At 36.2% G+C, this 14,496-nt stretch overlaps 1 protein-coding gene across 2 annotated transcripts; it reads left to right on the forward strand.

Annotated features, from left to right (window-relative positions):
- The first annotated feature begins 5,969 nt into the window (after positions 1-5,969).
- LOC116213531 (autophagy-related protein 18h) lies at positions 5,970-13,011 on the forward strand. 2 transcript variants are annotated; one of them, XM_031548520.1, is made up of 9 exons: positions 5,970-6,417; positions 7,517-7,972; positions 8,111-8,554; positions 8,859-9,104; positions 9,187-9,990; positions 10,071-10,246; positions 11,450-11,565; positions 11,655-12,155; positions 12,369-13,011. In XM_031548520.1, exons 1-8 carry the CDS (start codon positions 6,208-6,210, stop codon positions 12,152-12,154), a joined length of 2,952 nt encoding a protein of 983 aa, XP_031404380.1. In that variant the 5' UTR covers positions 5,970-6,207; the 3' UTR covers position 12,155; positions 12,369-13,011. The 2 variants fall into 2 exon arrangements, with proteins under 2 accessions (XP_031404380.1, XP_031404379.1); XM_031548519.1 differs by having other exon boundaries at positions 5,993-6,417; positions 7,514-7,972.
- The last annotated feature ends 1,485 nt before the right edge of the window (positions 13,012-14,496 follow it).

The raw sequence follows: 14,496 nt of genomic DNA on the forward strand, positions 1-14,496 counted from the left end.
CCACATTTCCCTATAATTCCAAATCTCACCCCCATACTTACTTGTCAGTCTCAATAAGACCCCCCTCTGTCTCCGCGTGCCATTCGGCGCATTGAAATGACCGCCCTAGCCCTGGGAGTTGTACTGACAAAAAAAAGCTCTTCCTGCTTTGTTCTTTTCGGCCCCCGTTACTTTCACCCGCCGATCCACCGTCGTGATTTTGCTTGAAATTTTATTCGGATTATCACATGAAAACTATGAGAAAGTTCTAAAAGGGGGCCAAAAAGAAAAAGTTAGCAGTCTGCATAGGCGATTAATCAATATAGTAAATAATAAGTGTTTTTAAATTTAGACTCATTTTCAATCTAAAAATATGAACCGGTGGTACATGAAATTTTGTTTTGTATCACCTGGTTTAGGTAGATGATATTGAACTTCTTAACCCTCACATGTTTTTATTAGATCACAAGTCGATAGGGATGGACCTAGGATTTAGAATTACGGGAGCGAGATCCTTGAGAGGCGAATAGTAAGATAGCTTTTTTCGAGTTTTGGAGTGGTGAATATATAAAATTTCATCAAAATTCGAAAAATTATATATATATATTTTCTCAAGGCTTGAAAATTCAAAAAGAGCCGATTGCCACCTTAGCCCACCGGTCCATCCTTGCCAGTCGGGATTTCTCTTCCTTGCTTTGTCGAGGAGAGTAACGTGTGCTGCACTTTGGCTACACTCGACATTAGGCTCAGCGTATTGTTAACGCACGCGAGCACGTAAATTCAACTCCAGTATCATTTTAAATTTCCAGTGAACCTATACATATATGACCTCAATTCAAGTTTTGAGTCGGTAAATAATGGTACTCGAGCTCAACATATACCCCAAGATTTTGTATTGTAGCACCGGCGTGGGATTGATGATATTTGACTTCTCAACAAAAATTATGATTATGCAGTCGAATATACTAGATTAATGAAAAAGTTAATAAAATTCATCAAAAAAAAAGTTAATACACAATATCAATTGAGAGCTGCGTTCTTGATTTTTCTTTTTGGTGAAACCCCATGTTTTTGTTCTTTACAATAAAAAAAGGGAAGGCTTTAAAAAATAAGAAAAATCTTAAGATTTATAACTGCAAACCTTCTGAAATTTTTTTGGAGGCTGGTCACAAGGTCTATTTCCTATTCAATATGAACCTACATAACGAGGCACGAGAAATATTATAAATGAGAATTATATATATATATAGATATGAAATTAAATCACTGTACTAGATATTGAGTCCAAAAAAAGGTTCATCATGTACGAAATCTCATGCATTTAACCTTGAGAATCCGAATTTAAAAGATTTAACACTTACTTTAATGTGGAAAAAGATACACGCTTTACTGCTTTCATCTTTATGAATAAAATACACAAATAGGGACCAAAGTTGAGATTATTAAATGCAAATCTATTTGTTTTTCGAATAATAATTCAACTCTACTCAATTCAACCTATTTTTCTCCAAATTCAACAGTATAATTATTATTGTTTTGTCTTTTCTGCCATTTAATAATAATTTCCCACTCAATTATTTTGATAAGTGGTGTAATTTTCGTTGAGCAAAAAAAAATGTAAAAGAGTCCACTCATTCTCATTCAAGATAAAAACTCAGAGAAACTATAACTCCAAACTTTGAGGTATAGAAGATCTAAACAACTTAAACTGTACATTTAGAATTGATAACAATTTCATTTTCGAAAGTTCGATTGCATATAGCAATAAATCCGCTACACTTGCTGATTTCTTCTCAAATTTACACATATATATACATATATATATATATATATAAATTCTCACATATCAATATATTTATAAATACTTGCAATCATTATACAAATTAAATTGAGTTGGATCAGGATCCAACTCAAATACCAAATGCAAGCTAAGCTATTTTCTTTCATTGCTTACATCTTTATGAATAAAATATGCATATAAGGAAATGGTAGTTGAGATTAATTAGATTATTATTATTTCCCTTCATTAGATGCATTTATCTAGTAAATACGCCACCGTTGGTTTATTTTCTTTTGAGATCAAAGGAGGACGAGTATATTATTCAATATCAAAATAATTAATAAAATGTATATATATCAAATTGCATTCAACTGACATGGCATATCTTATCTTATCTTATACTTCTTATTTTTCTTAAATATTATACCATTACTTAAGGAAAAGCTCCATGTAATAATCGTTAACATTTTTTCTTAAAGTTAAACATTATTATACACATAAATTACTAATTAAATCTTTCCTTTTTTAAGGAAAATATTGAAAATAAAAAATAGAAACCCACTATCCTATTACATCAAAAATCTCCTCCATTTTCTCCTAAATCATTATTTTTAATAATCAATAAATTCTAAAAGAATTAAAAAAACCAAGACAATTTTAATCTTAAATTTGTACAAAGACGCGAGAGCAATCTCGCGTATGTAAAGTGTGTGCAGAAGGGCTAGTAAAAGATATATCCCTATGCATATCAGGAACTTGAATATGGTTGACCGAGAAATAATTATAAATGAAGAATAAGCTCTGTTATGTGGGGAAAGTCTAGCTAGTGATCCTTGTTCTCACATGCACGGCTGCAGTATCTACACATAAGAGTCACATTAAACTTTATTGTGTCAAGTAGTTTTCATTATGACATTATTCAATTATCATTTAAAGCTAACGAAGACTACAGATATTTTGGCATTATATAACGACTTTGATAGCACCTGAAATTAATTGAACACAAGATATTTTTAATAACAAAATGCATGTAAAAAATGCATGGATATTTTATAAAATTATGTGGAATTTTTTACTAGACCTATAAGGTATTGTATCCATATTAAAAGCTCATGCAGTTAGATAATAAATTAACTCAATCTCAATATATATATTTTGATAAATTTTCCTCAATTTGGCCGGTGGACAATTGATATTTTTGCCTTCCAACACCTACCCACATGTGATAAAATGTGATTTTATTTTTTTGACGCTTGAGAACACGAGCACAAGTCCTTGAATTATTCACCCCTCAACATTTGATCATGGGCTTTCTCTTCCATGCTCACACTATATAAATCTAGCTATAAGTATCACACAAGGTCTACTTGCTCTTCCACCCTCGAACTAGGTAGATAAACATGAACTGCACTTTTAGCATCCTTGATTTTGGGTTTGGTACAGCACAAGTTTATATTTTATGGAATTTTTCATTGGGCCAATAATTAAGTATTTGGACCCATTTCAGTTTAAAAATTTACAATTTTAGGCGATAAAAGTCAAATTCCATATATACATAAGAGTTTTCCTCAATTTGGTGGGAGAATTGGCTATTTGTCTCGCAATGATTTTATTGCTTTCCTATTTGGAAAAGCCATCATAATCCTGACAATTTCTAATTGTACTATCGTAATAGAGATAGGTCCATCCAACCTGATGACCACACTAATGTGCTAGACTATATACACTAGACTTCGCACTCAATCCCTGCATTGTCGAGGGCCGGTGTTAAAGTGTCCTAGAGTGGATGGGCTATTATGTATAGCCTATACAAAGAAGTATAGCCTATATAAAGAGTGTTCATAACTTCTCTACTTCAAAGAGTCTCTTGAAAATACAAGCCCAATTCTACCTAATCCAAGTTTAAACTTGTTAAATGAATAGCACCCATTTATTATTTATATGAAAAACAAATATGGCCTTATTTGCAAATGAGTATTTTTTTTAACTCTACTCGACTTTAATTCTATTTATCTTTAATTCAACAACATAATTATTTTAACTTTTCCCTTTTTCTTCAATTTTTTTTATCTTCTACCATTCAATTCAATTTTTAATACTAAATTCTCTCAACTATTCATTACTTTTTCCACAATTCAATAACACAATCATTATTTTCTCTCAACTATTTATTACTTTTTTCAATAATTTAATAACACAATCATTACAACTCCAAATAAAAATAATTATTTATAATTAGAATTCCTTATTAGAGAAAAATGAAACTCTTCATAATTCCCCAGCAACTTTATGTTGGTAAAGGAGTTTGATTTTACTTAATTTTACTTTTATTTCAATTCAATAATACAATCATTACCTTTTAATCTTTTTCTTCAAATTTCCTCTCATGTTTTTTCTTATTATTATTATTACATTTAATTTTTAATACTAAATTCTTTCAACTGTTTAACATTTTTCCTCAATTTTAACATTTTTTCTCAATTCAACAATATAATAATTACTTTTTTATCTTCTTTTTCAAATTCTCTCACATACTTTTCTTAATTACTTTTGTCTCCATCTCTTCAAAACAAACTAAATCAAATTAAATCAAAACTTAACTTCCTTCCCAAACGCTATGTTAATTTCTTCAACTTATTGGATCAACATAGCTAGTCCATGATAAGAAATATACTAGGTTCAGACCATGCGCTGCGCGATTGTGTAAAAAAATTAATAAAATTGAGTTTATTCAACTTTTATGGAGAATGGTTTAATTTATTCAACCTTTCGGAAAACTTTTTAATTTTTTTCAAGAAATATTTATAGCCCGTTTGGTTTTTTAAATTTTGTTAACTCTACTTTACTTTACTCCAACTATGTTTAATTCAACAACACAACTATTATTTTTCTTTTTTTCTTCAAATTTTTTAACCATTCAGTTCAATTTTTAATACTAAATTCTTTCAACTATTAATTACTTTTTCCAATTCAACAACACAATCATTATTTTCTCTCGACTATTAATTACTTTTTCACATTTTTTCTTATAATTCAATAACACAACAATTACAAACCAATTAAAACCAAAACTCAACTCAACTCAACTCTAAAATCAAACACAGCCTTAATATCTATTAAAAAATCGAGAAGTTTGTTTCATTTTTAATGTAATAATTAATTATAATAATTATGATCGAGTAGTTGAAAAGTCTGTAATCATGAGTTAAGGGTATTAGAAAAAAGGCTAATGTTCCTTGTCCAGCTTCCTTCCTCTATGTATTCGCGAGGATGGAGCTAACCAAACCTTGGGCATTGTAGGATGGAGCACATCAAACCCTAAGCATTGCGAGGAGAAAGACACTCGGCCAAAAATTGGGAAAGCTGGGGTTGAGTGTTGTGGGGGAAGAAGACCATAGCGTGGAAAATTTAGAAAGTTAAGGGGGAAATAAAAGGGAAATTAAGTGGCGAGAATACAATGCACTTGAAAAGGAAATTAATTGGCGGAGATGGATCGATACAATGTTTCGAGCATGGGAAGAGGTAAATAATCATGACCTGAGGATTTGTAAAGGGTGGCGAGAATAAAGTATACTTGAAAGGGAAATTAATTGGTAGATGGATCGATACAACGTTCCGAGCATCCAAAGAGACAAATAACCTACAGCTCACGAGCTGCAGATTTAAAAATGGAGATGTTTCGAAAGCGCTTTTCTGCTTTTATATAAATAATAGCAAAATCATCCTCTTGTTGTTTATGGAAAATTGGCAATTGCACGAAGTATTGTATTATTTTTTCCCATCTATTGATAAGATCCAACTAAAGCTTTCAACTATAAGAAGAATTGAATTCCCATTTATTAAACATAGATATGTACATGTACATATTACCAAATGCCAAAGTTTGAAATTAATGGTTTTCTTAATTACAAAGGATATTAATGGACTTAGCGCTGGAAAAAAAAAAAGCTAAACAAAGAGATAATCAACCCTATAACTTTTTGATATCAGATGAAGGCGTGGAGTTGTGCCCTTTTATCATTTAATGGTTTCTTCTCAGAAAAGGCAAATCTAATGGTTTTCCACCGTACAAGGGTAAAAGAATAATTTGAAGTGGCTGATGTAGACTTCAAGGTGACAGCTGGGTACCAATATGAAACAAATGAAAAATTGAAGGGTCTCTCTCGAAATATTTGCAAATATTTTGCTTGCACTGCAATTAACACAGAACAGAGACTCCACCCGGAGAGAGAAGAGAGCGAAGACGAGACAGACAGACACCAAACAAAAAGGGAAACCGTCTCCGTTAAAGGTCAAACCCCAACCACCACCTCCGGTCTCAGCCGACTTACGCCACCGCTCCGGCCACGATCCCTCTCCGGCGACCGCCCCTCTCTTATGCTAGTTCCCGATCGCTCTGCCGGTGTCCCTCCGGTGGCCGGTGATTGTCCAGGTCGTGTGGATTGATTATGAAGAGTTACAACCACAAGGCTAATAGCAGCAGTTTTGGTAGCAACCATCATCACCACCACAAGAACGGCTCGACGAATGGATTCTTGCCAAATTCACTGAAGTTCATCTCGTCCTGTATCAAAACCGCCTCCTCCGGTGTACGGTCGGCCGGCGCCTCGGTTGCCGCCTCAATCTCCTCCGGCGATTCTCATGAGCACAAGGACCAGGTCTTCTAATTTCTTAGCTTAATAATATGATTATGGTGATAATTCAGTGATCCGTTTTACTGGTTCGGTTCTCCATGCTTGAGGTTCATTTCCATGCCAATTTATGGATATTGATACTCATTTATGGACTTGCAATGATGGAGTGATTAATGATTAGTTGAGTTTGAAGTCCAACTTTGTCAAATAAGTTGGCTGTTGTGGAAGTGGAAAGAATGATTGCTAATCATCAGAAGCTGAGGACACGAACTGTCTTCGAGGCAATTGCTGATGAGACGTGTTGCCAGCATGAGGAGCTGAGCATCATTTGTAGTATTCAACTGCACAGTTCACATGCATAAAGTCAAGAGTTCGATGGGAAAAGATGCACAGTATAGCAGTCAGAAGAGAAGCAGTGATCAGGGAAATGCAGGAAGTTCATTATTTCTAGGGATTCGATTGATACAGTTGGGTTCTTCTCCTCGGCAGATTCCTGTTTGGGTTGGATGTGTGCGGATGGATTTTATCTGGGTGGTCCTTTGATTGCTGTGAGGTTCATTGTAGCTTTGGTTATAATTCTGAGGGCTTAAGCATCAAAATCTTAATATATTGTTTTTGAGTAGGGCTTCGAGATTTTCATATGAAGGCTTGTGCTGACACCAAGGATAAATTTGTTTGTCGTGATTGTCATGCAAGACGAATGATTTTAGGAGATTGAACTAGTAGTTCCTATTTGACACTTGAACACATGCTTGTGTCAGTGTCTCCGGACCTCGATAGGGATTTAAAGTGTTTGTGTTAATAGATGTTATTGGAGTGCGTACTCTTGAGAGGATAATATCGAGAAGGTTGCCAGATGTGAATGGAGTTTTATTTGACTATTGATGCGAGGAGTGAAAAGCCTGTGTGCAGAAGTACCACAGAGGAAGCCAGAGATGATATAGCAACTCATGATGCAACTGCTCCAATTTAGACATCTCTTTCAGGATGTAGCATTTATTTATTATTTGTTTTTTATCATTCACCTAGAAGATATTGTTCTTAGTTTTTGTTTATGGTGTCAGCTACTTGCTTCCTGCTGTGATGACAAGGCTTGATGGTGGGCACTTTCTTCTCCTAGCAGGTGCTGTGGGCTTGTTTTGACAGGATAGAGCTTGGCCCAATTTCCTTCAAGCATGTTCTTTTGTTAGGTTACTCAAATGGGTTTCAAGTCCTTGATGTGGAAGATGCCTCTAATGTCTGTGAACTTGCCTCGAAACGTGATGATCCAGTCACATTTTTACAGATGCAGCCCCTTCCTGCAAAGTCCAAGGGATGTGAAGGATTCAGGACCTCTCACCCTTTGCTCTTGGTGGTTGCATCTGATGAGTCAAAGAGCACCAGTGTGATGCAAAATGGAAGAGAAGCTTTTAGAGATGGCTATACCGAGGCTCCAAATGGAAGCCTAGCTCTTTCTTCAACAGCTGTTCGATTTTACTCACTGAGGTCTCACAGTTATGTTCATGTTCTAAGGTTTAGGTCAACTGTGCATACAGTTAGATGCAGTCCCCAAATAGTTGCCATCGGACTTGCTGCACAAGTGAGTACTAAATTATTTGATGTGCTCTACCACTTATGGACAATATTATCTGAGTTATGTTCCATCGTAGGAAACTGTTCTGTAAATTAATTTTGGTACATAAGTCTTGCTAACGTATTTTCTTTCTTTCATTGCCAGATATATTGTTTTGACGCTCTTACTCTTGAGAATAAGTTCAGCGTCCTTACTTACCCTGTACCTCAATTGGGAGGGCAAGGGAGCTTTGGGGTTAATATGGGCTATGGCCCCATGGATGTGGGTCCAAGGTGGTTGGCTTATGCTCCTAACAATCCTTTGTTATCCAACAGTGGTCGTATTAGTCCCAAAAGTCTTACACCTTCACCAGGTGTCAGTCCATCCACTTCACCAAGTAATGGCAGTCTCATGGCTCGCTATGCAATGGAATCTAGTAAGCAATTGGCTGCTGGATTAATCAACCTCAGTGACATGGGCTACAAGACCTTGTCCAGGTACTACCAAGAACTTATCCCTGACGGGTCTAGTTCTCCAGTATCATCCAATTCAAGCTGGAAAGCAGTCCGGGCTACAACTCATTCCGCTGATGTAGACACTGCTGGGATGGTTAGTCTTTTATGATAACCTTCACATGTTGCGTTAACTTGTTTGTACGAGGATAATAAGTTCTTGTTTCATCTCACTCTGGGCTCATAATATCTAACTTGCTTTTGCCCACCGAAGATGTAAGTTTAAGTTTAATCTATATATCTGTCTCCTTCCAGTACAGTTTATCTTGATTGTATGAAAATAATGTTGTTATGCTGATGACGTGTATTTGGTCAAAAGAACTGCTTTCTGAATCCTGTGGAATAGTTTAACCATTTTTTTTTTTAATTTGACATGCTTACTTATCAATGACTTATTGCAGGTAGTTGTGAAGGACTTCGACTCCAGAGCTATTATATCACAGTTCAGGGCTCACACCAGCCCAATTTCGGCTTTATGTTTTGATCCAAGTGGGACACTGCTAGTTACTGCCTCAATACATGGGAACAATATTAACATTTTTCGTATAATGCCATCTAGCTCGAAGACAGGGTCAGGCACTCAACGTTATGATTGGAGCTCTTCACACGTGCATTTGTACAAACTTCACCGTGGAGTGACTTCAGCAGTAAGTTCTCCTTTGTGCAACCATGGGTTCACATAGTTATCTATGTTATCAGTTTTACTCAATTTCATTTTGATGAGTGCAGGTGATCCAAGACATATGTTTTAGTCATTACAGTCAGTGGATTGCAATTATAACTGCCAAGGGAACTTGTCATATATTTCTTCTATCTCCATTTGGCGGTGAAGCTAATCTTCAACTACATAACTCTCATGTTGGGCAACCCACACTTTTTCCTGCTATGTCTTTGCCTTGGTGGTCTATGCCATACTTCATGGTAAATCAGCAATCCTCTACATCACATTTGCTGCCGCCACCGCCTGTTACCGCATATGTAGCCAGCAGAATTAAAAACTGTAACTCCGGATGGATAAACTCTGTTAGCAATGCTGCCTCCTCTGCGACTGGAAAGGTTTCAGTTCCATCAGGAGCATTTGCTGCCGTATTTCATAGCTCTGGACTGCAGAATCCTCGGCCTTCTCCTGCTAAGGTTCATGCCTTGGAACACTTGTTGGTCTTTACTCCTTCCGGGCATGTTGTGCAGTATGAGCTTCTGCCTTCAATGGGGGGAGAATCCAGTGAAACTGTCTCGAGAACTACGATGGGTCCCCCAGCACAGATACAGGATGAAGAGCTACGAGTGAAAGTTGAACCTCTCCACTGGTGGGATGTTTGCAGAAGAAGAGATTGGCCTGAAAAAGAAGAATGCATTTCTGGACTGACTTTTGACAGTAAGGAAGCTGCTGATGCAGTTGCTAATACCTCTGGTTCTGCAGATAGTAATGGAGACACAGAGTCCGAAAAATCCTGTGACCATTCACATTTTTATATTGCCAATGCTGAGGTCCAGATGAGCTTTGGGAGGATACCAATATGGCAACAATCTAAGGTGACCTCTGGAGTTAATTCGTAGATTTGTTCCACATACTAAGGTTTCAGCTTTCCTGACTCTCTTACAATCAATTGTAGATATATTTTTACACAATGAATTCTCTGAGTGCTGAAGAGCTGGCCCTGACTGGTGAAAATGCTGCCGGGGAAATTGAAATTGAGAAGTTTTCAGCTCATGAGGTCGAAATAAGACGAAAAGATCTATTGCCTGTTTTTGACCATTTTCAAAGAAGTCAGTGTGATGGGAGTGAAAGGTAAGTACTTTAATTCCCTTGGGCTTGATTTCTTTCACAATTTGATCTATAAAAGATCAGATCCTCTTTGCTACTTTAGTAGCATAACCAGTTGGTGCTTTGCGTCCAAGTTTTGTGGTCAACACAGAAACATAAAGATGCATGAGAATCAGAAGCAATAACCATTAACCAAACGGCTAGATAATGAGTTTAGTACTATGGTTGCTACTGACATGTGGCTCCATGCAGAAAAGAAGTTTTGAGGAGCCCAGGTAAATTAATTCACCTTGTAAGATATCGAGGAACAGTGGAAATGTTTTTTGATATTGAATGTTAATGCTTTGTTTGGTTTCACAATGTGATTTTAAAATCACAACTTTAACCTAATTCTACCCACAATAAAACAAAATAACTCATACAAAGTCAAAGAGTGGGTCCCATTTATATCACTTTTTTCACAACAAAACAAAATAATTCATACAAAGTCAAAGGGTGGGTCCCATTTATATCAATATTTTTTAAAATCAAAATCTGATTTTAAAATACTACTTTGAAACCAAACGCAGCAAAGCCATTAGTAAAAGTAAAATAGCTAACTAGATACTTATTTAAGCAGCGACTTGTATGCAAAATAACACCTTGCTATCTGATATGGTCTTTTTTATATCCAATACACATTATTCATCTGGAGACTCCTTAAAACAAACCTTCTTATAGGAAGTTACACCCACCATTGATTTTTCAGACTAACCATTTGGCTCTTCATGATATACTCCTGCTAGCAGCATGAAACTCATGACTTTTATAACTTTTGTTCACTTAGACATCATGATGAAAATTATGTCCTGTAGAAAGCTTCATGATGGTGTTGGCGGGGGAGAGAGACAATTATCAAAGCCCTCTATTGTAGAAAGCATTTTATCCTAGTGCCGCTTGTGCTGTTATGCTCTGCTGGAAGTCATTTTTCTTTCTTTGGTAGCTCTTTCTTGATATGCTTATGCATTGTCGTTTATATTCCTATCAAGATCATCCTTTATTCTCCAGGCTTATGGCTTTGCATCAACATAATTACTTCACATCATCTGAAATCATATATATTTGCTATCAGGATTCACTCGAATTGCTGTCACATCAGTGTGCATGAGTAAAATTTGCACAAATTTACATAGCTAATGGTTTTTTCTGGAGCATATAACACTAATACTCTGTTGCCTGTTTATTCAGGAGCCTTTCAGAGGGAACATGCCCACCTTCCTTTATTAGCATGGCTAAGGAGAAACCGTCCAAAGATGGTGTCATGTCCTACCCAAAGTTAGATGGCTCGATGGAAAATTTGAATGGTAATGAGGAAATTTAAATAAAGCAAAAGGCAATTGAATTTTCTTAATATTTCCTAATTCAGAGGATTGTGTTTTCTTTTTTAAACCAGATTCACTGGAGAACTACTACATGCCCGTTACTTGGTCTCAGAATGGGAATATTGACCAGCAAAGGCATAATGTTGCCACATCACCTCCAGTGTCGCAAGCTTATATCAACAAGGCTTGTGCTCTAGTTTCTCGGGAACAGTTTGTCCCTGGTACTAATGGTGCATCAGTACCATCAACCTGTCCACTTCCTGCTGACACAAGCATTGTCCAAGAACTTGAGGCCCCAAACAGCAGCGGCTCAAGTGATGATTGCAGTGCAAATTCCAAGGGTTCTAATCTGATGTCGAACATAATTGAGGAGCATGTTAATGGGTCTTTGGACTTTGTGCAGTACTTCCAGGAAGGATACTGCCGACCATCGGATCTAAATGGATGCCCTGATTCTGCGGAAGATATTATTCATGATGATGGCAGTAGCAGTCCCTGTGACAGGGACAAGTCCGAGGAAGAAGGTGATAATGATGACATGCTTGGAGGAGTTTTTGCTTTCTCCGAATAAGGTAAGGACCCAGTACACTGTCTGTTATACGTTGTTCCTGTCCTCTGTTTTTTCCCCTTTAGCTTAGGCCAAGTTTGCAAAGAAACAGAAACAGAAACAGAAAAGCACGGGATATCTGGATCTTTCTCGGCTTATCTTCAGCGTTTCAAATCAATTGCTTTACTCCCTGGTCTCTACCTGTTTGATTCGAATACTCGATTTTTCCATATTTCAGGTTTCTGGGTCAAAGAAGATTCGCATGAGCATATGATGAAATATCAGGCTATTCCAATTCCATAGTTAACTCATCAAACTGACAGAATACATCCATTGGCTTGCTCGGTTGGAGTAAAGAGCTTTGGTGAAGGATTTCTATTCTTCTAATTTCTCTCCTGTAAATGCTGTAAATTGGGAAGAAACCTTATCACAAAATTATTTGTGTTGTGAACAGGTTGTTTTCTGTGCTTTGTAACATTATTCATTCTTGAAAAGGGAAAAAATGAAGGATCAAATAAGAGAAAAATGAAAGATGGCTTGTTTGCAACTTTCATCTTGCATGTCTTTCATTTATGTTGGACCATATCGTCACATCCCGGGTTCCGCTTGAACGGTCTCGGGTTTTCTTCCAAGTTCTATTGTTTTCAGGGCGCTGAAGATACAATTTTGCCGGGGAGGGCCTTCCTGAGTAAGAATGAATTGTTCAGCTGCCAATTAGCAGGAGGTTATGCGCATGTTGTTCAATTGTTAATATACTTATAGAACTATGAAAATGTCAGAACAATTCCGAGAATCTTTGTGATTTGCATCCTGTTTGGTATGTCTGGTTAGTGTTTTTCTGAAAGAATGCAAATACGATATTCTTGAGTGTTTGGTATGAATGTGTTCTTCGTTCTGTAATGAAAATAGTAACTGCTCGTGGACTATGTTTTGACTTTTGTTTAGATGGTTTTTGGTGATGGTGGATTTTGGGTTTGCATTTGTGATGTAAAAAATGAGTTCTCAGGAATCGAATTTATGTTGTTGGCCCGGGAAAAGGAGCCTGATAGAGGACTCGGCGACGGAGGAGGAACCAATGAAGGAGTGGTTGGCAGAGGAGGACCCCATGGGAGGAGCTTAGGCGGATGGTGAAGGTAAGAGGAGATCCGCTGAAGGTGAGAGGAGGATATGATTAGGAAGGATAGAGAATCGGACAGACGAATTTTTGTGGACCATTCGGGAGGACGACTATGGTTCCTGCCAATTGGTGAGAGTTCGTGGAAATCCATTGAGATTCTCAGGAATTTTCGATGGATTACTGCGAACCGAACACTCTTTCCTCGAAGAATCTGTGGCTAGCAGTCCGTTGCTTTCGCTCGTAACATCCATCCATCCGAAGAATGCTAACCTCTTGTTTGAGATCTCGGATCGTTTCGATGGGTGGGGGGTGGAGGTTGCCAGGGTCCCTACCCCCGCTCTCTTTCCGGCTCTTCCCCTTAGCTATACGCTCGTCCTCTATATTTCTTTTAATTTTATTTAGGAAAATACCAAATCAAAATTTAGAAAATTGGCATGTGACTTATCTTAAGTCCCATTTCGTTTCTTTTAATTTTATTTAGAAAAATACCAAATCAACTTTTTCCAAAGAAAATTGACATATGACTTCTCTCGAGTCACATTTAGTATCAATGAATATAATAGAAAGGGGTAGAATGAGTTTTATAATGTGAAATATAAATCTTTTCGAGAGAGAAAGACTTTTTTCAATTGGAATTTAAAAAATAAATGAGTGTAGTTAAAATGATGAACTTATTTATCAAGATTTCAATTTATACATGTATTTAGATATATGAATATTAAAGAAAATGTCATATTAAAATAAAAATTAGTTGAAATGAAGGAATGAGCACTACTTAAATTTTCTAAGGAAACATCACTCCTATGAATTTTATGAGTTTATTCAACTCATAAAAGAGACTAGAAATGGTGGAATGGATGAAATAGCCAGTCCATTCTTACAAAATTTAACCTTATTGATTTTAAAATCTACATAAGATCCTGTAGGCAAAAAAATTATTGTTCTAGTCAAAGTGGTAAGAACGCAAAATGTTGAAGAAAAGAATGAGAAACAAAAAAAAAAGAAAGAGTTTAGAACAAAGAGTGTTACTAGCACGGTAGGTTGTAGATCAAAGGTTTTTTTTTTTCCCTCTTCATTTTAAATTGTGTAAGGCAAGTGAAATATAGCCCTTTTTTAAAAAAATATGGATGGAATAGAATTATGGGAGACGATATTTTTATAATTTTGAAAAATAGAGTGTTAAAAAAATTATTCTTACCGTCAACAAATACTTTTAAAAAAAAAATCGAACTGGTGTTTTACCCTTTTA

This window comes from Punica granatum, chromosome 7 (genome assembly GCF_007655135.1).
Source record: "Punica granatum isolate Tunisia-2019 chromosome 7, ASM765513v2, whole genome shotgun sequence".
Classification (NCBI taxonomy): Eukaryota; Viridiplantae; Streptophyta; class Magnoliopsida; order Myrtales; family Lythraceae; genus Punica; species Punica granatum.